Here is a 24148-nt window from a genome sequence, read left to right as displayed (position 1 = left end):
ATACAAGAAAACGTTTGTTGTGCTTGCTCCATTGGAATAAACAGCTATTATGCTGTATTTTGAGCATCCAAACACTGTAGCAATAAGTCCACAAATAGAAGTTGGACAGTGCTGTGTGTGTGACTGATTTAATGAGACACAAATAGACAGAAGTGCTAATAAACAATATAATACTACAAATTTTTACTAAAGTTAGCGGTGTATGTCACAAATTTGGATTGTCATCATAATCAGAAATCGGACAAACTCAGATCTGACAGACCAGCCTCAGGTTTCAGAGTGGGAAATCCCACTTGTGGGGATGTGCCACTTGCAAATTCCGACTAAGAGCTCCGAAATTCGGACTTCCCACTTCATATGGAATTCAGCATTAGTGGCAAGACAAGGAAAGGACGCTAGAGGGTATGTACATAGAAGGACCAGAAGGATTAAGCTTTTGTTGTTTTAAGCTCCTATATGATTATGGGGAATTGTTCTGAATGCTCACCTGCTTTGGGTAATAAAGCCTTCTTCTTTTGTCACTTCTGTTCTTTTGTGGTTGTCATTTGGGTTCAGGGATGAAGCATCAGCGCCCCCCATAGTCCACACATATTTGAAATGTTTTCTTTGCATCTGTGTTTTTCAGATCTTTTTTAGATTTTAAATAATATTTGAAATTCAGCTCAAAGGGGCTGAAAGAAGGACAATTGTTAAACCATTTAAATGTATGAATATTAACCCAAAATAATCAATATATTTATAATACATAAATATTATTTTTCCATGTTTTCTCTGACACAATACAAAAAAATGTTAAATCCTTAAATTCACTTGAAATTGCTCAACAACAAAACTTTGTAAGTCCAAAATAATTTTAAAAATATACAGCAAACAAATTCGTGCACCACAGAGACTCCCTCTCAGTAGTACAAAAATTTAATTTGCTGGAGAAAACTTAAGAATAATTTTAAATGATATATGTTTAACCTTATTTGTAAAATAATACCTATCAGGAATTGTCCAAAACAAAGGGTGAGGGAGCGCTGATGTCTTGTTAGTCTGCATACTATAAACATGTAAAAGCCGGACATTTTCCAGGTTTTAGTTTTGGCTGCCGGATGTTGGACGTGAGGTCAAAAAGGAGAATTGCTGGACCTCAGGTAACTCTGTTCTCATCAAACCATAGAACTGTCTAATCTTTACATCACAGTGTCCCATATAGTTATTGTTACTTTTTATCATGTGATGTTTTTTTAGTTTGTCCAAACGTCTATGAAGCCCAAAACCATACATCCCAAGATAATTATGAAAATGTAAGGTCAAGTCTTTCCATATTAACCTTTCTACCTCATATTAAAGTAACTATCTGGTATCAACAACATATTGCTTTATGCTGTAATGAGTTATTCTAACACAAAGATACAAGGGCGCAGGGATCAATGCTACCCGATATTCTCGTGTTTAAAACTAAGGTATTGATAAAGTTATTGAAATAGTGAGGCGGGACAGTTAGTGCGCCTGCGCGGTTGCCAGGCAGAGTGATTGGCGGTTCACACGCGCGCTCTCAACGGTGGCGGCGCTTTTTTGTGTGTACAGTTTGGAGGACGGGATGAAACACTTTTTTTCTGTGCTGAAGCATTTCTTGACAGTGTAACGTCCAGCTAACCAAAGATGCCTAGGGAAATTATCACTTTACAGCTGGGCCAATGCGGAAACCAGAGTAAGTCCTGCACCTGAATTTTAGTCGGCTTCAAAGCGGGATAAATAATGAGAAAGGGTCAAATTTGAACCTGGGGCCTGAAAAAACTTTAGCGATGGTGCGCCGCATAGGGTCTGGGCAAGTGGCCTTCAGAGCATATTGCGCATTCAGTCTTTTAAAAGAGTTTGCTCGAGGTGTATTGTTTTGCAAATTTGTGACGATGGGTTAGTCCAGTTCCGTTCGCCTAAACAAACTGTTGTTTTCGTTAAGATGTGTGTCGGTTGCGTTGACCGTTAAATTGCAAGTTATTTTTTTTTGTAGTCCGACGGCCATGTATTAGTCTTTGAGACAACACCAGTGGCACTAAAGTCCTGTTAGGCCTCAGTAACGGTGTTTATCGTGAAAACCAGTTACTGTCCTAGGAAACTGATCGGCGCCCGAACTTAATGTCTCATTGGTATACTGCCTCGATTAATCGTTTGGGGTTTTATTTTCTTTAGATAGGTAATACTTCATTTTTGGTGTACTGTAATTGTTGGATCTACTCGAGGAATTAGTCAAAATATATTTCATCCTGCATTCAAAATGTCATGAAACAAAACCCTACTTGTCTGCTGTTAGTCTCTGACTGGTTAAATGCTGGAAGCGATTGTTTTCTTCTATAGTCCTAAAGTTCTTAAGTCTTTCATGGTTATGCAGTAGATATACATTCAGTTTGACCCTAGAGGCTTGCATGCATCCCATCTTCTGTTAGATCTTTACATTTTTACTTACCTGGCAGTTGACAGTAGTCTGGTGAGTACTGAGTACCTGATAACTAGTTTGCATTCCTTTAAAAAAAAAAACTGATATGTGTATTTAGTTGCTTTAGAGAAGGTGAAATTTTAAAGACAAATTTAAAATAGTTTGATTTATTACAAAGTTTAATCCATGTTAAACATATATAGACAAATATTGTTGTAATTTGTTTTTTTAAAATGTTTTTAGTTTACCTTTTTTTCTACACAAAGCTTATTGTTGCTATAATTATGTGAAAATGTAAGCAATCATTTTGGAAATTGTTGGCTTTTTCAACATATTTGAATAAACAAACAGTAGATCTCCATGCAAACATTCTCAGTCTTGGTGCAATCATTCTTGTAATGGGGTGGAGTAGGTTTATCATGTGGAAGAAGTAAGTACACCCTTACAATTATCACCACTTCAAATCCAGCAAATTAGATTCAGGTGTTCCAGATTAAGTGCCAATCTTTAGAACCGTTTTGGCGAGTATGAAGGTGGACGGTGTCTTATTTAAACCACGGATATCGAGGGTCCAGTGTTCTCTGTGCTGTTGGCGTGTGTGGTGTCATCATGGCAAGATCATAGGAGCTCTCCAAGGCCATCAGAAGGAAAGTTTTGGATGACTATGAACTTGTCAAGGTATTTGAAAAGATGGCCAAATTATTTCAAAGTAATCATTCCATTATAAGGAAAATCTTATACAACTACTGTAAATTTCAAATGACTGCTAATTTGTTCAGGATTGGTTATTTAACCCAAGAGCTTACTATTTCATGCTGCAAGAAGTCTCCAAGAACTTCAAAATTTAATTGTGGGATCAGCAGGTAACTTTTGTAACAGCTGGTGTCAAAAATGCATGCATCTCTTATCAGAAAGAGATTACACTGTAGACAAATTTAACCTGCAGGTGAGGTGTTACCAGGAAAAAGCCTCTGTTCAAAAAGAACTTTAGAGTTAAAACTTCAGTTTGCCATTAAACATCTAGTCAAAGACCAGACCTTCTGGAACAATGTGCTCCGGTGAGCTGAATTAAAGATATTGTTGTTTGGCTATATTAACAAACAAACTGAAGATAGCATTTCAGGAGAAGAATCTCGCACCAGCTGTGAAGCATGGTGGTGGATATGGTGTGATTTGGGCCTGGACAACTTGCAATCATTGAGTCAGCTGTGAAGTATGCATTATATCAATCTGTGCTTAAGGAAAATGTGAGGCCATCTGTCTGAATGTTAAAGTTGAACCGAAAATAGAACTTTCAACATGATAATGATCCGAAGCACACTAAGAAATCCTCCAAGAAAAAGCTCCGAAAGAAGAAATGGAAGGTTATGTACTGGCCTAGTCAAAGCCTCAATTTTAAATCCCTTTGAAATGGGAAGGTCATACAAGAAACCCCACAAACATCTTTCAAACTGAAGAAATTTTGCATAGAGGAGTGGTCAGAAATGTCAGAGTTGATGTCGGAGACTGGTGGGCAGTTATACAAAATGTCTACAAGACTTTTCTGCTAATGTGAAGCCAATGGTACACTTTCTTTTTCTGCCAGTAGATCAGTACATCTGTTTATTTTTGTCAAATAGATTATTGAAAAGGCAACTTTTCCTTGTGGTGTTTTTTTTTTTTAACAAGTATGTGGGCGCTTTTTTCTGAAGGCACTGTTGGCCTGTTCAAATATGTTTTTAAAATTAACAGTTTCCGTGGGTTGTACTTACTTTTTCACATGACTATACATGTAATGGAACAAAGACAGTTTGTGACTTGGTTAGGGTCACACAATAAATTCGAGGTGGGAAATTAGGAGACAGCCTTGTGCTTTAGCTATTATATAACATTTAAGCAAATATTTGAAAGCCCTTACAGAATGCATTAATACTCCTTTTTTTAACAGAGCTTTCCATTTTCAAATCATTTATGTTTCTTCTTTTTTTTCTGCAGTTGGTTTTGAGTTCTGGAAGCAGCTTTGTGCTGAACATGGCATCAGTCCAGAAGGAATAGTTGAAGAATTTGCTACAGAGGGCACAGACCGGAAGGATGTCTTCTTCTACCAAGTACGTCATTTATCACATTATGCAGTTTTTTTTTTATAGAAGGAGAATGTTAATGAAGGCCACCTGGATGTTTTAGTATTTTGTTTGGAGAACACCGGCTGTTGATCATAGTGTTAGGCTGCTTTTCTGCCTGATGGCCTGGACAGTTTGCAGTTACTGAGGAAGGTATTTTATCTTATGAGGAAAGTGTACTAGAGAATGTCTGATATGAAGGGGGAAGAATGTTCATGCAGCCTCACTAACGCCTGGACACAGGAGGGTATCTGTGATGATATGGGTTAAAGAGAACCAATTCTGCATTTTAAAATGGCCATTTTAGAGTCCTGTCCTCATTCCTATTGAAATGCTATGGCAGAATCGGACAGAAGCTGTCTTTGCCAGATATTCCACAAACATAAATGACTTACTTATAACAGCTCTGTACATAAGAGTGTTATGCTGTAGAAGTCTGATCCACAGCTACATGTTGTGTTTGCATGAAGATATGAGTAGATAAGAGTATTACTTATTTATTGCATTTAGTGTGGTGAGGCCTGGTAGTTAAGAGCTACGGTGGTGCCTTGTACTTCGAATTTAATTTGTTTCAGGTGACTGTTCAAAGTCCAAATCAGTTTTCCTTATTAGAAATAATGGAAAGTAAATTAACCTGTTCCCAGACTCTAAACAATACCCATTTTAATAAACATATACAGCAAATACACATAATTTAAGGTCAAAATAACACACTTAAATGCCCTACATAATAAATTAAAACATGAAAACAATAAATAAAATACGTAAATACTGTATAATAAAATGAAAATTCATTTACTTTGCCTTAGTGAGGAGTGGTAATATCCAGTGTGGCTGGTGGAGAGGAAGAAAAAGGTTACTGTTTTGAAGGGTAGTCTCCTTCCATAAACATGGCAACTAACTGTACTTACAATGTTCTCTCTCCCTTCTGCCTCTTAGCACTACTGGTTGAGGGTTTTGGTTCACATTCCCACTTTTCAACGGAGAAGAAATTTTCCAATATAGTCTGGTGTTGGCAACATTTCTGGATGTTCCTAAAGTATACCATCACATTGTCATTGAACAAGTTAGTGCTCCTATTCCACACTGCCGTGTTAGGATGCCACTGTTCCACAATGGCTTATGTTTTGGGGCTCGCAGCATAAATGGCATCTGTTACTGCATTTGTTTCACTGCGTAAGCAGTTCGGATGTAGAAGCATTGGTCGAACTCCGGATTGAATTTCACTCAAATTTAGTGTTCGAACTCTCAAACGTTTGAAGTTAGAATCGTTTGAGGTACAAGGCACTGCTGTATTTTTTTTGGGCTGGATTTAATTTTTAGTATCTTAATATTTCTTTTAATATTGAAATCCATTAGAGTGGCATCCGTGTGCTTGTGCTTTGGTGAGTTATTTTTTTCTCTAAAACTGCTTTCTTAATTTACTTTTGTAATATTTTTATATTCAGTTATTTCCCTTGTTCCATCTTTGTTCCTACATTTATTCAATGAATAAATAAATAGATGGTTGAAACCATCAAAATGAAAATTCCAAAATATATGCTTATGCAAGTTCGTTAAAATAAAAATGTAAATGGGACTTTTAAGTATCCTTTACGATTTATTTATTTTAGTGCCTTGTTGACATTTAGTGTTGATCTATGAATCGTTTTCACCTGTAGAGGGCATTCTTCTATTGTAGATTTTTTCCTTTTGTGACAAATTTTCACTTTGTTTCAGTGTACTTGAAAGTGAAAACTCTGTGTTTAAGCTTTTTTTTTTTTTTTTTATATAAATAGTTTTCATGATTTTATTTTTGTACTCAGATATTGAATTTTATGTTACAGTGGTTTAGCTATTTAGAAAGAGAACTGTTCAAATTTTAAAATGGTAGGTGTCACTTGCTGTGCCTTTATTTTATAAATATATATATATATATATATATATATATATATATATATATATATATATATATATATATATATATATATATATATATATATATATATATATATATATATATATATATATTATACCAAGCTGCCATTTTTCAAAAGTATATAATGTACATTTGATGAATAGTTGCAGTATTTTTCTTGGACTTAATATATAGTAAGGGTAAATTTGAAAACATATTGCAGCTTTAAATGTATGTTTTTGTTCCTTTCCAGGCAGATGATGAGCACTATATACCCCGAGCTGTGTTGCTGGATCTGGAGCCTCGTGTTATTCACACCATTCTTAATTCCCCTTATGCAAATCTTTATAATCCTGAGAATATATATCTGTCTGAACATGGTGGAGGTGCAGGAAATAATTGGGCCAGTGGATTTTCCCAGGTATTGTGTGAAGGACTGTTATGATCTGGTCACTGTGTGTAGATTTTATTTTTTCTTTGTGGAATTTCCACTCACATGCCAATGATGTACATGTTGAATTAATTGGAATCCACAAGTTGTCTAGTATAAGTTTGTGTGGGTGTTTTTGTGAGTGTGTCATGAACTGAACCAACGTTTAATCTGTTTCTGCTTTTCTGCCTAATGCGGCTGGCACAGGCTTTGATTTTCCTGTAATGGAAAAAGAATGTTCACAAAATGGATGAATGGATGGAATGTTATAGTAATTGAGGAAATGTCACCTGTTTTTTTTTTTTTTCTTATGTTTTGCTATTTTTGCAGCTTTCTGTTTCTATAGAGGGAGGGAGTTATAGCTTAACTTTTTTGTTAATTTAATTATAGGTCCTCCAGAATTAACAGCCTATTTCTTTTCCTTAGGGAGAAAAAATCCATGAAGATATATTTGATATTATAGACCGAGAAGCAGATGGAAGTGACAGCTTAGAGGTGAGAAAGAAGAGAAGCAATTAATAGAAATTCTGAAACTTGGTATAATAATTTAATGACGTGAACTGTAGCACTCACAACTTTGTCTTAATTTTTTTTAAACAAGACAGAGGTAATATTGGGAAAAGTGATGAAAAAACAGACCTGTTAGAGAAATATAATAAATTTGGCATGCAGTTTTTTAATGTAAAATTAATTTTTATGGAAGGTGAAATCTTTTTTTTCTGCATATCTCTTACATTTACTGCTGATTGGAGCTTTTTTGGATCTTGACAGATAAGTGCACTTGTATCTTGATTTTAAAATATTAGAAGGTACATTTTCATTGAATTTATCAGTTTTATTATATTAGATGCCTTTATAAGGAAACTAGAGCACGTAAAAGGTTATTTCTATTCTTGGAAATGATAAACAAAGTCAGGACCCCACTATAAACAATTACTAGGGAGCTACTGCCTTATATGCTTAGATGTTTAGGACCCACATCACTTACTGAGTTACAGATTCATTTAAAATAAACCATCATTTGTTCTTTCTGTATGTCTTTCTGCCTCTTTTATTACCTGTTTCCTGCCATTCTCCTTTGTACCTCACCTGGCATTGATCTTTCTGTGCTATAGTCTGATATTATCGCTGTGTAATTGACCTTCTCTGCCTCTTACAGTACGTTTCCTTTCATTACATTTGCAGTGAATCTGACAGACTTGGCATACTGTGTCTTTGATATGTTCATCCTATTCTTTTTCATTATTTAGTTCTTAACTCAATTTAAGATCTAAATTTAGAAAATTACAGTCTTTCACATGCAATCATAAAAGCCACAATGAACTTCATTTTCAACTCTTAATTCTTTCTCTGCAATTTATTTTTGCTTGCTGCTCTCTGGCATGAAATATAGATGAAACTTAATGGTGTGTGTTGAGGTGCAGTTTTAGCAATCACACAGCCTTTTTCTTTAAATAATGTGAATAACTTATACATTCAGCTTTACTGTAATATCTTGACTTGCTTTAGAATAAAAGCCACATATTGTATTGTTTCTTCTTTGTATTGTATCTTTGCCAGACAATCTCTGATAGCTGTGATGTTTTAAACTTTCGGGCAGATCATGGTGATGTTGTATATTTACCCTTGATGTGTAATTTGCTGTTTGTGTCATTCAGTGAGTTTAACATTGTAATTATAAAAACATGCAAAAATTGAAAAAAGTCAGATATTTGGTTTTCCAACATTATATAAGGTAAGTATTGTAAAATGATCAATTAAAGTGGTTTCTTTTGTCATCATATTAATGTTCACAAAGTCAGTCTAGAATGATTCAGTGCAGGTTGAAGGTGAGAATGATATGTGGGGAAAAGAAGAAAAAAAGATCACTGTGTGTTGGTTCTTTTGCGCTTGTCTTAGTTGCAGTCTGCAGCTTTGAAAGTCAGACATCTGATGTTATTTCTGCCTAATTTTCATCTTGTTTTAGCATGAAAATATCTTTTTTTTTTTTTTGCCTTGCTCTCTCTCAGGGGTGGGGTTGACTTGTTCTTAATTTTACTTTATGTAAAAATTGATTGGTTTGTATGGAATGATTGCAATAAAATTAATAAAATTTCAAAAAAAAAAAGAAAATATCTTTTTTGCGAATCTCATACTGTAGGCTATGTAAAATAACAAAACAGGACATAATGGGTGAAAAGTAAGCACGGTTTAGAAAAAAATCTTATTTTGTGAGCGTGCATACCTTTAAAAGAATAGTTACAAGAGTCTGTTATAAAATACTTATTTCTAGTTACCTTTTGTTGTCACAAGGATGCCTCATAAATGTGGATGGCATATATTCTTAAATTTAAATCTTTGCTGCTTCAGAACAGATGTATTTGGTAAGTTTTATGATTCACCTAAGGACCCCAGTACTCTTCAGCCCCATTGTAAAGTATTTTTAAAATTTATTAAAGAGCTTTACTTTAAAACACAATTTTATGTGATAAATTAATACATATAATAATTGTGAAGAAGTCATTTCAACTGGAAAAATACTGAACTACTCCTTTTAATGTACTTTAGGCAGAAGAGCTTTCTGAGGCTTGAAGTTCTCAGATTTTGTTTAGAATTCATTCAGTTAGGTCAATTGGTGTTTTATTCAGTTTTTAGATCAGATTAGTAATTTCACTTTCATTAATATCTTTTCCTTTGTGATTTTATTTTTTGTACAGACGACCCCCGAAATTCACAGGGTTACGTTCCTAGAGCACCCGAGAATTTTGGATGTGGTCAAAAAATGCCCATAAATGCCTATTTTTATAGTTTAAACTCTGAATATGCCCTCAAAACACTTTCATTTTTTTTCAAACTTGGCTTAATACATTATCCTAAAAAATTACAGTAAAGGTAAACCTGTATACTGTACAGTACTGTACTGCTATGTCTCCCACTGTGCTAGAATGTAAAATACCAATGTTACCCCTAAATGTACTGTAATTCATGCAGACACATTTTCTTTGGTATCCGCTGTTGTTTTCTTTAGTATGAGTAGGGTAAATATGTAATAATTTAATAAAAATGTAGTAAAATGTACGGGTACTCGTCAATAATGAATGATATTGATTGAAGATGATGATGATGAATTAGCTGTGCAGTACGATGAAGATGTAATGAAGATAATGACTGCACACCAAAGGTGCAGGGCGTTTGGGTGGCATCTTACGGCTTTAAAAAGAACAAAACAAAAAACACGAACACTCGGCGAAACACGCGAGATAGCTGCATGTGGTAAACAGTTATGATGCCGGAGATGTGTCACAGGACAACAGCAAGGAGAAATGAATAACTCTGTTGGATTGGCTACTTTCACTATTCCAAGCCATTTCTATTCACTTGCTTTCCGTGACCTTCAGTAATACTGATGGTGTCCTCATTGTGATTATGTAATCTTACTTCTGTTTATTATTTATTTTATTTGTTAATTTATTTTATTTCTTTTCATGTTATTTATGTTAATTAAATGTTTTTTTTTCCTTCTTTTATTGTAAAGCGCTTTGGCCACAGCATTCCTATGTTGTTTTAAATGTGCTATATAAATGAATTGACATTGATGTTTGCTTTGTGTTCTCTCTGCAGTACAGTATTGCCCCAAAAAAGCCATAAAAAATTGCGAAGGATATTTCTGGTTTCCACTAACAATTATTAGTTAGGTTCAAAGGAAAAATCTGTGAACGACTGAGGCCGTGAACTCTTAACCACAACTTTGCGGGGGTGTACAGTATTTTGACCTCAACTTATTTGGCCACAGTCCAGGTATCTTGATCCTTTGAGTGTTTTAGTTGAACTGTTTTTCGTTATTGGGAAAGTCTGAATTTCATAGGACTTTTTTTTTTTTTTGGTGAAATTTAGACGCAGGCTAATGAGGGAGGAAACAAAATGCCTATAATGACTGACATTGTGGGAGGTTTTAAAGGTTTCCTCATGTAGAAATTTGCTGCTGAAGTTTCTTTTTTTATATTTTTCAGACCTGAGAATCATGGCAACTAGGTAGTAGATTCACTCCAGCACACCCCCTATTATAAGAGAATTAAAGTTCTCATTTGGCAGGAAATTGCAGTGTGCATGTGTAGAAGATTAAAGAGATTCAGTCGAGCTGGTCTGGATTCAGTTACTTTGCATATACTTAAGGCTTATGGTAAATGTGGCTAAAGGGGTTAACTGTAAAGCATCAGATTGCAAGTTTAGGTACAGTCACTGACTTGGTCTGCGCCTGTGACCCTTAGAGGTTTTTAGTCCTGTACAACGCTTGCTGACAAGTTATGGTCAAAGAGATATCCTGGCTGTGGTTAAAGTATACTAGTGTACAACTGATGGGTTGAGATTCTGTATTGCCTCAAGTGAATGTAACATTAATTCCCTATTTTCATACATCTGTGTAGTAGTTAATGCACTACTTTAAAGTCACCTCCCATTTGTAAGTGCAACACCTTTTTATCAATTACACTTATGGGAAATGTGTATTGGTGACACTGTTGTACATGGTTGAAATGCTAAATTGGAATGATGTTGACAAATTTAGCATTTCTTTATTGTTGGTCAAAGAAGAATATAATATGTATCAAGGTTATTGCATTAATCTGTTTAGAATATAAAAATGTTTGGGATCATGGGTTTGTATTAAGTGGCCTATGTAAAATTATACCTGGGGTGGGATGTGTGTGTGTGTGTTGTTTTTTAAGTGTTTGTTTGTAGACCATTACCTTAGAATGTTTATATAAAAAAAGAATGGTTATGTATTAAGATGGTGAAGGTAGATTGCTAAACTTGTGCCATGATTTAGCAGCTCAAAGGCATCTTCCTTTTAAATGATTGCTTATTAAAGCTCACACTCCTGGATAAAATTCTATATCCTAAATCTTTTAGGATGTATTGTAAATGCAATGAAGTTTCATGCTCAAACCTCAAATATTAAGTTGCATCCATTTTTATTAAAGGTTAATTTTATTTTAGAGGTTCCTTTTTTGAGGTTTGCTTTTGCTGAATTAAAGCTATTGACTGACTGTAGATTCAATTTCCTTTCTTGTACATCTAGAAATAAAATAAAATGAGCACTTGTATTTAGATTGTAATTTGCTTTCAATACCCTTCAATGTCATATCCTTGAAAAAGTCCATGATATGATAGTTAATTGATATATTAAACTAAGAATTTAGGATGTTCCTTTAAAAGTGCCTTGAGCATGGCAAAGGTGCTATATAAATAAAATGTATTATTAAATTGTAACAAAGACTTCTTTTATAAAAGAAAAGAAAAAAAAAAGCAGCAGTTAAACATGGGGGACACTAAAGTCTGTACTCTGTCATAGTTCCTTTTCCTTCTATGTTGCTACATACTGATAGAGAACAATGACCATTGTTCTTTTATCAAGAATGCAGATGACAATGTGGTAGTAGGACACATGTTTTGAGGTGCTAAAAGTCGTTGTGTTCAAATTCTGTGGCCATTTTCAGAGTTGTCACTTGTGACTTCACAACTTTCCACTTTATTTTGTTCATGTAAATTTACAATCAATGTTTTAAGATAAACATGAGATTGTTGCATTTTCAGTATTTGATCAGCACAAAAACAATAGAGGAGTAGCTCTTTTTAAATATAAAAAGCAGCCAAAAACAAGTTAAGCATGTTCACAGTGACCCAAAATTAAATGTGGCCACAGAATGCCATTTCCGATTGAGCCATTTATTTATTTTGTGAGGTAATAAGTCAACATTACATCACATCTTGAGTGGTTCACATAGTATTGTTTTCTGTGACTTGTCCCACCAGGATGTAATGCTACATAGTGCGTTTATGTGAAATTCCCCATTGGGAAGCTAATACGTTCTGCCTTTCCCGATGCATTATTTGTCTAGGTGGTGTGTGGACCTTAATGTTATAGAGACTTAATGGAAGGTGAATGTCCTCCGAGCTTGGTTTTGAGAGATGAAATGTAAATAGTGACAGTGTGTTAATATATTGTAACCCACCTTAGAAATGATCATTTTTGCCACCAAAAATGTATATTCCAAATCCAGTCAATGCATTATGCAGATTGTTGAAGTTAAACAAAGATGTAATGCTGTTCTTTTAGCAATTCTTAATTCTTATTCATCGCCTTGTTAAGTAGACTCGGCAAAGAAAACCTCACAGAGCTTAAACGGTATACCAAAGCAGCAGGCAAAGTAATTGGAGCTGATATACATGATAAAAGTATGCGTGTACTAGGAGGTGGTACTAAATAAAACTAGAATATATCTCCATTGACAAATAAAAACACATAGTACACAGCACATGCTGTTCCTTTAGTTTTAGTTCAAGCCACTTAAGGGGTTCTTTTATGTCAAGTGACATGACTGTCATCTATGTAGGAGCTAAGGATCTTGTATGAATTACCTTAAAGGGAATACGGAAGTCTTTATTCTAAAATTAGAATTATTACAGGTTTACTTATTTTGTAATGTAGAGGGTATTTTTGAAGCTGATCACAGAAATATGTGAAGCTTTTAACCTATTTAATGTTTCTTGAATATTTTAGATGGGGAATGATTCTTTTTTTTTAATGGTAAAGCTTTGAGCATCATTACAGTAATAGTGAAGCCAGTTTCATGTCCTGTGTTCTGTTTAGTAGAAATTTTATTTTTTAGTACAGCATAGTCACAAAATCTAAAAGGAAGACATCTTCTTTCCTTTTAAAATGTTGAATATTTTGTCCATGTATTGTGTTTATACACACCATAACATTTATTTGTAATCATGATCCTGCATAACATTTTTATGGCCAACATAATTTAAAATACAAATATTAAAAGTAAACCCATTTTTCAAACCTGGTGGAAGAAAATAGTATATAGTCATTGAGTCTTGTAACCCAAGCCCGCTATTCATAGCCAAAAATGTATAATAATATTTTGACAAGCATCCTCCCCACCCAGCCATTTTTTTAACACTCCTGAACAATCTTTTTTTACAGGGCTTTGTACTTTGTCACTCCATTGCTGGTGGTACTGGCTCAGGTCTGGGCTCCTATCTTTTGGAGAGATTAAATGACAGGTTAGTGAATTTCGGTATGTCTGTGGGGAATTGTTTTGGTTTGAATGTTAATTCCTTCATCCAATAAAAGTGGTTAAATAAGCTAATGGAAAAACGCTTGCCCTTTAATATTAAACCACTTTTTCCCTTTTTAATTCCATAGGTACCCCAAAAAACTGGTTCAGACCTATTCAGTGTTTCCAAACCAGGATGAAATGAGTGATGTGGTTGTACAGCCATATAATTCCTTGCTGACTTTAAAACGGCTGACTCAGAATGCTGACTGTGTGGTAAGAGGAACAAAGAGAAAGACACAAGCAATGTTGCCTGCACTTGCCATGCATATTTTTTGCTTGTCATTCAACTTGTAAATGCTATTGATGTGATTCCAGACTATGAAGGAAACTGCAATTTTAATTTGTAACTGTCTGACTATTCTGAAAAGATGAGCTCAGCCACACTAACATAATAAGCAATATAACATTATGGGGAGGAAGTGCTTGCACATCATCCTGCTTAAGGGACTCTGACAGTTGCTGATGTTGCAGATTAGCCGTCCATCCATTTATTTTCTAAACTGATGTCTTTCTTAATACAGTAATTTTAATTTTTAACAGCTGCAACAAAAGTCTCAAATTTATAACAGTATGGAATTAAAATATTAATACTCAATACAACCTTACCTTAAACATCAGGCAGGAATCCAGAGCTGTAGAATTCTCATTCTCACTCTTATGGACAATTTTGTACATTGGGTGTTGTGTAGTCTGAATTCATTAATGTTTTTTCTACCATACAAGGACCCAAGTGTGCTCTATAGGTCACATTTTACATTTAATGGAGTAAAACCCAACATTACGTTTTTGAAATGAGTGCTTACATATGGCATTTCTCAGAAATTCTTTCGAAGAAAAATGCCTGCAGCAATATAAAAACTTGTCAATGTAAGGTCATATTTCTTCCCGTCTGAGGAGCACTTTTCTCTAATAGAGTGGTGTGCCTGCTTTAAAATACGAGTGGAATCTCTGATGTTGTGCTGGTAAATCTCCAGTTACTCTTTTGTGAATGACCTATGCTCAAGCTGAATTACTTTGAACAGGACGTGGATATACAACCTGTTGTTCTTAAAGAGTGTGGTTTTCTTTTTGAAAGGCAGGCATTAATTAATTAATATAGAGCTTAATTCTCCATTAAAAAAGAGAATGGCATTGTTTAATAACTCTGTATTACAGTGGGTACGGAAAGTATTCAGACCCCCTTCAATTTTTCACTCTTTGTTATATTGCAGCCATTTGCTAAAATCATTTAAATACATTTTTTCCTCATTAATGTACACACAGCACCCCATGTTGACAGACAAAAAAAAGATTTTTTGAAATTGTTGCATATTTATTAAAAAAGAAAAACTGAAATATCACCTGGTCCTAAGTATTCAGACCCTTTGCTGTGACACTCATATATTTAACTCAGGTGCTTTCCATTTCTTCTGATCATCCTTGAGGTCACCTTCATTTCAGTCCAGCTGTGTTTGATTATACTGATTGGACTTGATTAGGAAAGCCACACACCTGTCTATATAAGACCTTACAGCTCACAATGCATGTCGGAGCAAATGAGAATCATGAGGTCAAAGGAACTGCCTGAAGAGCTCAGAGACAGAATTGTGGCAAGGTACAGATCTGGCCAAGGTTACAAAAAAGATTCTGCTGCACTTAAGGTTCCCAAGAGCACAGTGGCCTCCATAATCCTTAAATGGAAGATGTTTGGGACGACTAGAACCCTTCCTAGAGCTGGCTGTCCGGCCAAGCTGAGCTACCGGGGGAGAAGAGCCTTGGTAAGAGAGGTAAAGAAGAACCCAAAGATCACTTTGGCTGAGCTCCAGAGATGCAGTCAGGAGATGGGAGAAAGCTGTAGAAAGTCAACCATCATTACAGCCCTCCACCAGTCAGAGCTTTATGGCAGAGTGGCCTGTCGGAAGCCTCTCCTCAGTGCAAGACGCACAACAGCCCGCATGGAGTTTGCTAAAAGACACCTGAAGGACTCTGAGATGGTGAGAAATAAGATTCTCTGGTCTGATGAGACCAAGATAGAACTTTTTTGTGGAGACAACCAGGCATTGCTCATCATTTGTCCAATACAGTCCCCACAGTGAAGCATGGCGGTGGCAGCATCATCCTGTGGGGGTGTTTTTCAGCTGTAGGGACAAGACGACCGGTTGCAATCGAGGGAAAGATAAATGCGGCCAAGTACAGGGATATCCTGGACAAAAACCTTCTCCAGAGTGCTAAGGACCTCAGACTGGGCCGAAGGTTTACCTTCCAACAAGACAATGACCCTAAGCACACAGCTAAAATAATGGAGTGGCTTCACAACAACTCTGTGACTGTTCTTGAATGGCCCAGCCAGAGCCCTGACTTAAGCCCAATTGAGCATCTCTGGAGAGACCTAAAAATGGCTGTCCACCAACATTTACCATCCAACCTGACAGAACTGGAGAGGATCTGCAAGGAGGAATGGCAGAGGATCCCCAAATCCAGGTGTGAAAAACTTGTTGCATCTTTCCCAAGAAGACTCCTGGCTGTATTAGCTCAAAAGGGTGCTTCTACTAAATACTGAGCAAAGGGTCTGAATACTTAGGAGCATGTGATATTTCAGTTTTTCTTTTTTAATAAATCTGCAACAATTTCAAAAATTCTTTTTTTTTGTCTGTCAATATGGGGTGCTGTGTGTACATTAATGAGGAAAAAAAATAATTTAAATGATTTTAGCAAAGGCTGCAATATAACAGAGTGAAAAATTGAAGGGGGTCTGAATACTTTCTGTATCCACTGTATGCTAGACTTGTACATTTTTTATCGACTTCTAAAAAAACATTGAGATTAAAAAAAACAGGTAATTTTACTAATATTTTGCATTGATATCCAGTTTTGATGGATCACAAAAAGTATGTTAATAGAGACAAACTTAACATGGTATCTTGTCTAAATGCTTCAGTTTCAGCCACGTTCAGCTTTGTGCTCATAGACCTTTTTTTATCTAAGGAATGCCTTATTTGTTTTATTTTCCAACATTCTAATCCTATTGAAGAATGAACCATCCATTTCCCATATTGTCACTATCAGAGTGGCTAGTAACTTTGCTAAACTTTAATGACTCATCAAATATGAACACAAATGTGTGTTCATTATATGTGTCTTGGTGAAAAGCTTAGCAGACCAGACTGTTTCCCACTGTCCAGTTGCTCCATCTCTAGCTGAGAAATCAAAACGTCAGTCTTTTTCCCGTAGGTCATATTCTGGACAACCGTCATGGGTTAATGTCCCCGAACCACATCCACATTCTACTTCTGATCTGAGGAACCAAGAGTTCTAATCTGAGATTCTCTTTTATAAACTCTTCACTCTCCTGGAGAGCTGGAACCTCATTTTAGGTTGCGACCATAATTTAAAAGAGGGCTGGGGGAAGAAGGGGTTGATCAGATAATAAATTAAGAGAGAGCCCATCTAAGTGTGGCATTTAACATGACTGTCAACTGAAAACCAGCTTGGACCCACACACAAGTCTCATAGCTTCTTTGGGCTTTGTGGGCAATTGCTTAGTATAAATGTGACAGGGTTAAAGCTTGACAAGTGAATGTTCATGAGTGGTCAGTCCTTTATAAACCATTGTTGAAATAAAAAATGCACTTGAAGCAGAATGTTCAAGAGCTTTATCATAAGATGCCTGATGTGAGAGAAAAAAGTTCCCTATTAGTTCTAATAAAGTCATTACATAGTGGCAACAGTGGCCATTATGCAAAACCAAAATACTTCAGAATAATGGTCCTCATAAATAAAAGCACAGAATGTGTGAAACACAATTGCATTACAGGAAAGAGCTGGGAGGCTTATTGCATAGGGTTACCCTGTAATGGTTTGGTGTTTCCAGAGCACTGGTGAGATGGGGAGTGTTGGGTGTATACTCCTGGGCATTTTGTAGGTGGTTATTAGACAAGAAGATGTATGCTTAGTGGATTTTCTTTATTGCTTTTTTCTTTACCTACATGTAACATAGGTGTGAATGTACAGTTTAAGCAAAGTAATCTGAAGGGACAAAATTTAGACTTGATTTTTTTTTATGGTGGTTCACAATTGCAACACTTTGGGAGTAATATAAGTAGCTTTATACATGATAACTCAAAAATGAATTGCTTAATCTAAATGAAGATTGGCACAGTTGCTATTATATGCTAGACACCTAAAGAATTTGAGCAATATTGCTGCTGTAAATTGTGCTCTTTATATACAACACACAGAATTTTGTGTGCCCCATCCCCGGTAACCTATCTGCTGAACATATGGGGAAAGAAAATACATTTTTTAACAAGATATCATTCTTACGTTTCCTTCCTTCCACTTATTAAGTACCAATCTGCAGTATTTTCCTGCTGACACTGTAGTAATCATATATGGAGTGTTATGTGCCCCTGCTTTATCAATTTTCATTTAAAGAAGTCCTTGATGTTAATGTTCTTGTTTGCTGTTTTTGTACTTGGGTTGGAGCATCCCTTGAATGTAACTTGTTGCAATAAGTATGAAGTAAAAAGTTAAAAACATAGTAGCATACTGAGAGTTACAGTAAAAATAAGAATCTTATTTTACTCCTTAGGTTGTTTTGGATAACACCGCATTGAATCGGATTGCCACAGACAGACTGCACATTCAGAACCCTTCATTTTCTCAGATTAATCAGCTGGTAAACTCTCTTGCTTGCTTTTTGTTTCACTGTAAAAATTGAAGCTCAATTACCAACGTAAAAATAAAATTTAAAATTAATCTAACTTTACTTTTTGTTACTGGGCTGCAGGTCTCCACCATCATGTCTGCCAGTACCACAACTCTGAGATATCCTGGCTATATGAACAATGATTTGATTGGCTTGATTGCGTCCCTAATTCCCACTCCCCGCCTGCATTTCCTCATGACCGGATATACCCCTCTCACCACGGACCAGTCAGTAAGTCTCTTAAGTTGTGGAGACTCCAGTGAGCTGCACTTTTTTTTTCTTTTTTCTTCAATGTGTTCAATTCATGATATTTTATTATTACAACACTTGAGGTATAGTATTATGCAAAAACTTTTAACATTAGATCTACCTAACAGCTGATATCATCTTCTCATTCTGACAGTCTTTTCTCTATTCTCCAATTCCTTCACATTAAAGGCTAACCTGGCAAATGCAAGCTAAGCGTGAAGTTGATTGTGTTTCATTTAACCCATGAGAAACAAGTTTGTTATTTAATGATCAGCTCACTGTTCATCTCAAACATGTCTCCAGTCTACAGGTGGGTGTTGTTGGCTAAATGAGACAAGGGAAAACGGCCAGTAGCCATGCCATGCTGAGCTGGAATATTCCTGGAAGAGCTGAATATGTGTGGTTTGCCATCATAGTGACAGAAATGTCTAGGATGAGCGCTTAAGTAAGGTCCACTGCACTATGAATCTCTCTTCTTCTGCTTGTGCTATGGCAAGTATATACCCAAGTGGAATCAGTGGATGCCATTAATAGTGGAAAACCATCATTGTTGCCTTCCAGCGGCCTTCTTTTGAATTAGTTTGACTTTCTGGGCTCTTGTCATGATACTACTGAGACACAATTGAGTTCTTTTTGTTCTGATTTGACATTTGCCAGTTGGCTTTCCAGATGACACAACTGTGGAAGTATTTAGACTCAAAGTATTTTCAGTTAGAATTGGTGCTAGATGGAAGAAGAGATGTTTGGCAAACTCGCTGAAAGCTTAGAAATATGTGTTTCCGCATTATTGTGCTTCTCATAAAATACAATTGAATGAAGTGAACTTCCTGCTAAAGCTAACGGGACTCACCAGTTAAACAATCCTTAGGAAAAGTTTCACAGTGTATTGTATTCTGCGCCATGTAACAATCATTATTAGTTATCAGTTGTTTGGAACCTTTATGAATGCACCCCAAAGTATATGTATTCTTATTAATTTTTTTATTCCTGTAGGAATAATTTTGGAAAAAGGAACAAAAAATAATCTTGCTTAGAATAAAGGTCAGTACACATTATAGATAATAGTCATTCACAGATTTAAACTGGTTGGAGAAGACGGACCTCTTTGATAGCTACACCCTTTAGGGATAGTCGGGTTATGGTCTGCTTGAAGGTTCAGCAGGGAGACTAAGCGTAATCTGGACAGAAAATGGTTACAACTTTCAGTTGTTGTGTTGTCTATTTTGTGGATTTTTCAAAACCAGATTTGGTTCCACAGTCTTTGTGAAGTGAAAGCCTTGCAGTTTCAGTTAATGTCCAATACTAATACTTTTTTGGATCAGAAGCCACAAGTCTGTTTGAGGATGATGAGGCACAGAGTAATGAGGTCTTTTTTTTTTGGCTAGTGACAAGTTATTTCATAACTGTAGATTGAGAAGCAAAAACCTTTAATCAGAAAATTGAGGTTTGTAAATCGACAGGTTTGCAGGCCATTTTCCTCTTCTGAATTCTGGGGCTCATTGTAACTGGGTGTTTTGAGCAGAATATTGCAGTTAATGGTAAAACAGTATCCGAAAATGAAAGCAGTCTTCATTAAGCTGCGAGACCTGCTGCAATTTTGGATTGTCACTCATTTTGGTTAGTAAGGGGATGATTTCTAAAACAGCTGGTTGCTTTCATGCACTAAGGTGTAATTTCTTGTGCCAGTTAAAGAAAATTTGTCTGTTAGCCCTTTGGAGATTAGTTTTTGGGGGTTTGTGGGGATGATAAAAACAAGTATCTTTTGAAAAGCTTTGTCCTTTATGGGTAGTCTGGGCAAGGGGAGCAATGTTTAAAAAGAGGTCATGATTGGCACTGTGCAGGTGTATGTAAGAAATAAATTGAAAGTTAAGCAAATGTACCTGTGTGTACTCAAATCATGTCCACTTTCATGGGAATTACCAAGGGCATCCCGTAACCCCCAGTTGCAGTCATGCAGTAGTGCTGGAGGGAATTGATAATTGTAAAGGAGGACTGGTTGGCACCCTGCCTGGGATTGGTTCTTGCCTTGTGCCCTGTGTTGACTGGGATTGGCTCCAGCAGACCCCCATAACCCTATGTTTGGATTCAGCGGGTTGGAAAATGGATGGATGGACTTGCAAGTGTCTGGTGAGTCAAAAGACAATTGAATTGGGACTAAAGTTAAATACGCTAACCCTCTCATGCAGTCATTTTCTAAATTGAGTATCTATAAAAAATAAAATTGTCTACTAATAAGAATTAGTTTAAAATTTGTTAGCCCAGTGTTTCCCAACCTCGGTTCAGTGACCCGCATGTGGCTGCAGGTTTTTGTTCCAACCAGCTTCTGTTTTTAGTTGGACTCTTGGGCTAATTAAGCGAGGTTATTTCGCAAGTTCTGTGTTTTGGGAACAATATAGAAATTGGAAAACTAAGTCTGGTAAATATATATTAAAATGTACCAAGCAGTTACAATATTTTCATCTTGGTTTTCATTCTACTTTTCTAGGTGTTCTAATTGTTTAATTAATCCATTATTTACTAATTAGTGCGTCTGATGCTAAAGTAGTTGCAGCCTTTGATTATTCAGTATTGTTTGCCAGCGTGTCTGCTCTGCTTATTTTTAATTGTCATTAATAAGATACAACAAAGGGGAAAAACTGCACAGAGAAAGGGCAAAATATAATGAAATCAACAGAACAGAGTTAAGCATTTAAATCAATAGCAAAAGCAGAAATACTTCAAAATTTCTTATGAATGTAAAAATCAAGCTGTTGTGCTTTTCTGAATATAGAATAAAAGAAAAATAATACCAGCTAATTAAATGAGCTCAGTGTTATCAGGTGTTGTCACTGATTAGGAATCTGGTTGGAACAAAAACCTGCAGCCACAGGGGGTCCCCAGGACCGAGGTTAGGAAACACTGGGTTAACCTATTCTTTGACCTGTTACTTCTTTTTAGTTAATTTAGCAAGGCCCTGTTGAAATCTCCTTTGTTTTAGCCAAGACATGTCCTCATTTTTTAATACATTTTTAGATTTATACATAGAGAAGCAAAGGGAGTGGTTTGCTTACATTGTGGCTGATGGTATCTTCAAGCCAAGTGAGAGAAGTAGACTTGCTGGTCTTGTACATGATGGGATGTTGCTGTTGCGTCATCACCCAGGACCTGCCTGTGTTGTCAACAGGTGGCCAGCGTACGAAAGACCACAGTTCTGGATGTCATGAGAAGGCTACTGCAGCCAAAGAATGTAATGGTGTCCACCGGCAGGGACCGACAGACCAATCACTGCTACATCGCTATTCTAAACATTATCCAGGGCGAAGTGGATCCCACACAGGTAAGACCCTCATTGCCCCTGTTTACCAGATCTGGACATGGAGCTTTTTCAGTGCTCTTCACTAATTAGATACGGTAGATCCAGCCATGGTTTCAGTAAGCTCTTTACTGAGCCTCCCAGTAAAGCCTCCTTCTGTAGTAAACTGGAGTGTATATTTTTCAGGTTCACAAAAGTCTTCAGAGGATCAGAGAGAGAAAGCTTGCTAGCTTCATTCCCTGGGGTCCAGCCAGTATCCAGGTAGCCCTGTCCAGACGGTCCCCATATCTACCTTCTGCTCACCGGGTCAGTGGACTCATGATGGCCAACCACACAAGCATTTCCTCTGTGAGTATGAGCTGAAATGAGCAGCTGTTGAGTCTAAATCTACTTGGGAGTCATTGTATGGTCAGTGGTTTGCTATGACCACGCTGTGTAGCAGAAGGTCAAGGTGCAATAAAATTTAGATCGCTATAGCAGTGTTTGTGAACTTGACAAGCAATTGGCACGAGTGGAGTAAAAGTGATGAGGCATCTTTAAGTCATCAATGCCTTCATGCCATTAACAGTCTTGCTTGGACTGTGTTTTGTGAAGGAGACATTTTTATGTCCTCATTTTGTCTTTTCTTTTTTTTTTTTACCCCTTCAGTTGTTTGACAGGACCTGTCGGCAGTACGACAAACTGAGGAAGCGCGAGGCTTTCTTGGAGCAGTTCAGAAAGGAGGATATGTTCAAAGACAATTTTGACGAGCTGGACAACTCCAGAGAAATTGTGCAGCAGTTGGTGGATGAGTATAGTGCTGCTACCCGTCCCGATTACATTTCTTGGGGGACACAGGAGCAGTGAGCTTTGGGGAGACATTGCTGGAGGAAAGGACCGTGTAGGGTAGCATCACTTGTATGTGTTGCCACATCTGAGCAGATCTTGTGGCCGATCTGTGCCAAAGCACTTTATACCAGAATGCACTCTTTTGACTGTTTTTAGAGTAATCTGTCCAGAGTTGTACCTGTGAAGTCCAGTGGTTAGTTGTCATAATTACACCCCCCAATTGTAGTACTGGAGTCTTGATAATGAGAGACACAAGCTGTGTTTGAGAACATTTAGCTTACATTTCTCTATCCCTGCACTGTGGAGGTGTGGTAGGAATTCATTTGTTTGCTATTTTCTCCTTGTGTCATTTCCATTTATGTCATCCTGGTGTAACTCTCTTCCTCTTGTCTCAGCTTTGATGGCTGCGCTGAAGTAGTTTACTAATTTTGTTGCCATTTAAATTTGTAATTTTCCTTGTATATTTTTGACCTGTCCATCAAATAAATGGCTTTGCAGTTGTCATGCACACAGTACACTGCCACTGGATGTTACGTTTCTTTTTGTTAAAGCAGTATGTGGGGTTGCAGGTTATTAAAAAGGGGAATCCACAAGCAGGGAGCGCTGAAACCCTCATAGGGTGGACAAGTGGGGTTGTGGAATACTGATGGGCCCCACTTACTCCAAATTTACTGTACAGTGTAAGTACGGTGGTGGCTTTAAAAGTGTGACTTCAGGTATCAATTGATTTATACATTTTAGCATTTGTGACCATAACTTGACCTCTTTCAGAGTGATGTCTGTATGTGTTAGTTCATGGACATGATCACTTGAAAGTTAATTGTGTGATCCAAATGAAGCTCTTATAATTTTCAGCACTGTAAATGCCAGCAGTTCCTAGAGCTGAATGAAAACGACTCCAATAGCTGTTGCTGTACACAGATACTTGTGGTGTTTTTGTGCATATTGACTTTCATTATGTTACTGCAAAGCATCATGTAGGGAAAATCAAGTGTCTGATGAATAAAGTTATTTTCTTTAAATAACTTGTCATGATAGGGTAGTGGGTAGCATTGGCCCTGCAGCCGTGATTGGTGGCATTTCCAAGGCCCTCCCTTAGTCCAAAGCATGTTAGGTTGATTGGTGGCACAAAACA

The 24148-nt window shown here is 36.5% G+C and overlaps 1 protein-coding gene across 1 annotated transcript; it reads left to right on the top strand.

Moving 5' to 3' along the window:
• Nucleotides 1-1517: 1517 nt before the first annotated feature.
• On the top strand, nucleotides 1518-23536 carry tubg1 (tubulin, gamma 1). Its single transcript, XM_039739545.1, has 11 exons — nucleotides 1518-1699; nucleotides 4397-4509; nucleotides 6672-6839; nucleotides 7275-7343; nucleotides 13822-13901; nucleotides 14044-14170; nucleotides 18528-18614; nucleotides 18726-18875; nucleotides 22057-22209; nucleotides 22372-22533; nucleotides 22834-23536. The coding sequence occupies exons 1-11, from the start codon at nucleotides 1651-1653 to the stop codon at nucleotides 23029-23031; spliced, it is 1356 nt and encodes a 451-aa protein (XP_039595479.1). The 5' UTR covers nucleotides 1518-1650; the 3' UTR covers nucleotides 23032-23536.
• The last annotated feature ends 612 nt before the right edge of the window (nucleotides 23537-24148 follow it).

Source organism: Polypterus senegalus, chromosome 17 (genome assembly GCF_016835505.1).
Source record: "Polypterus senegalus isolate Bchr_013 chromosome 17, ASM1683550v1, whole genome shotgun sequence".
NCBI lineage: Eukaryota > Metazoa > Chordata > Cladistia > Polypteriformes > Polypteridae > Polypterus > Polypterus senegalus.
Note: the sequence above shows the minus strand (reverse complement) of the source record. Positions and strands in the feature narration are given on the sequence as shown.

Bases quoted from the DNA above. Each gene is read 5' to 3' on its own strand.
- tubg1 (XM_039739545.1), top strand. From the start codon at position 1,651: ATGCCTAGGGAAATTATCACTTTACAGCTGGGCCAATGCGGAAACCAG. The intron at 1,700-4,396 runs GTAAGTCCTGCA...TTTTTTCTGCAG, and splicing joins GGGCCAATGCGGAAACCAGA to TTGGTTTTGAGTTCTGGAAG. The intron at 22,210-22,371 runs GTAAGACCCTCA...TATATTTTTCAG, and splicing joins GCGAAGTGGATCCCACACAG to GTTCACAAAAGTCTTCAGAG.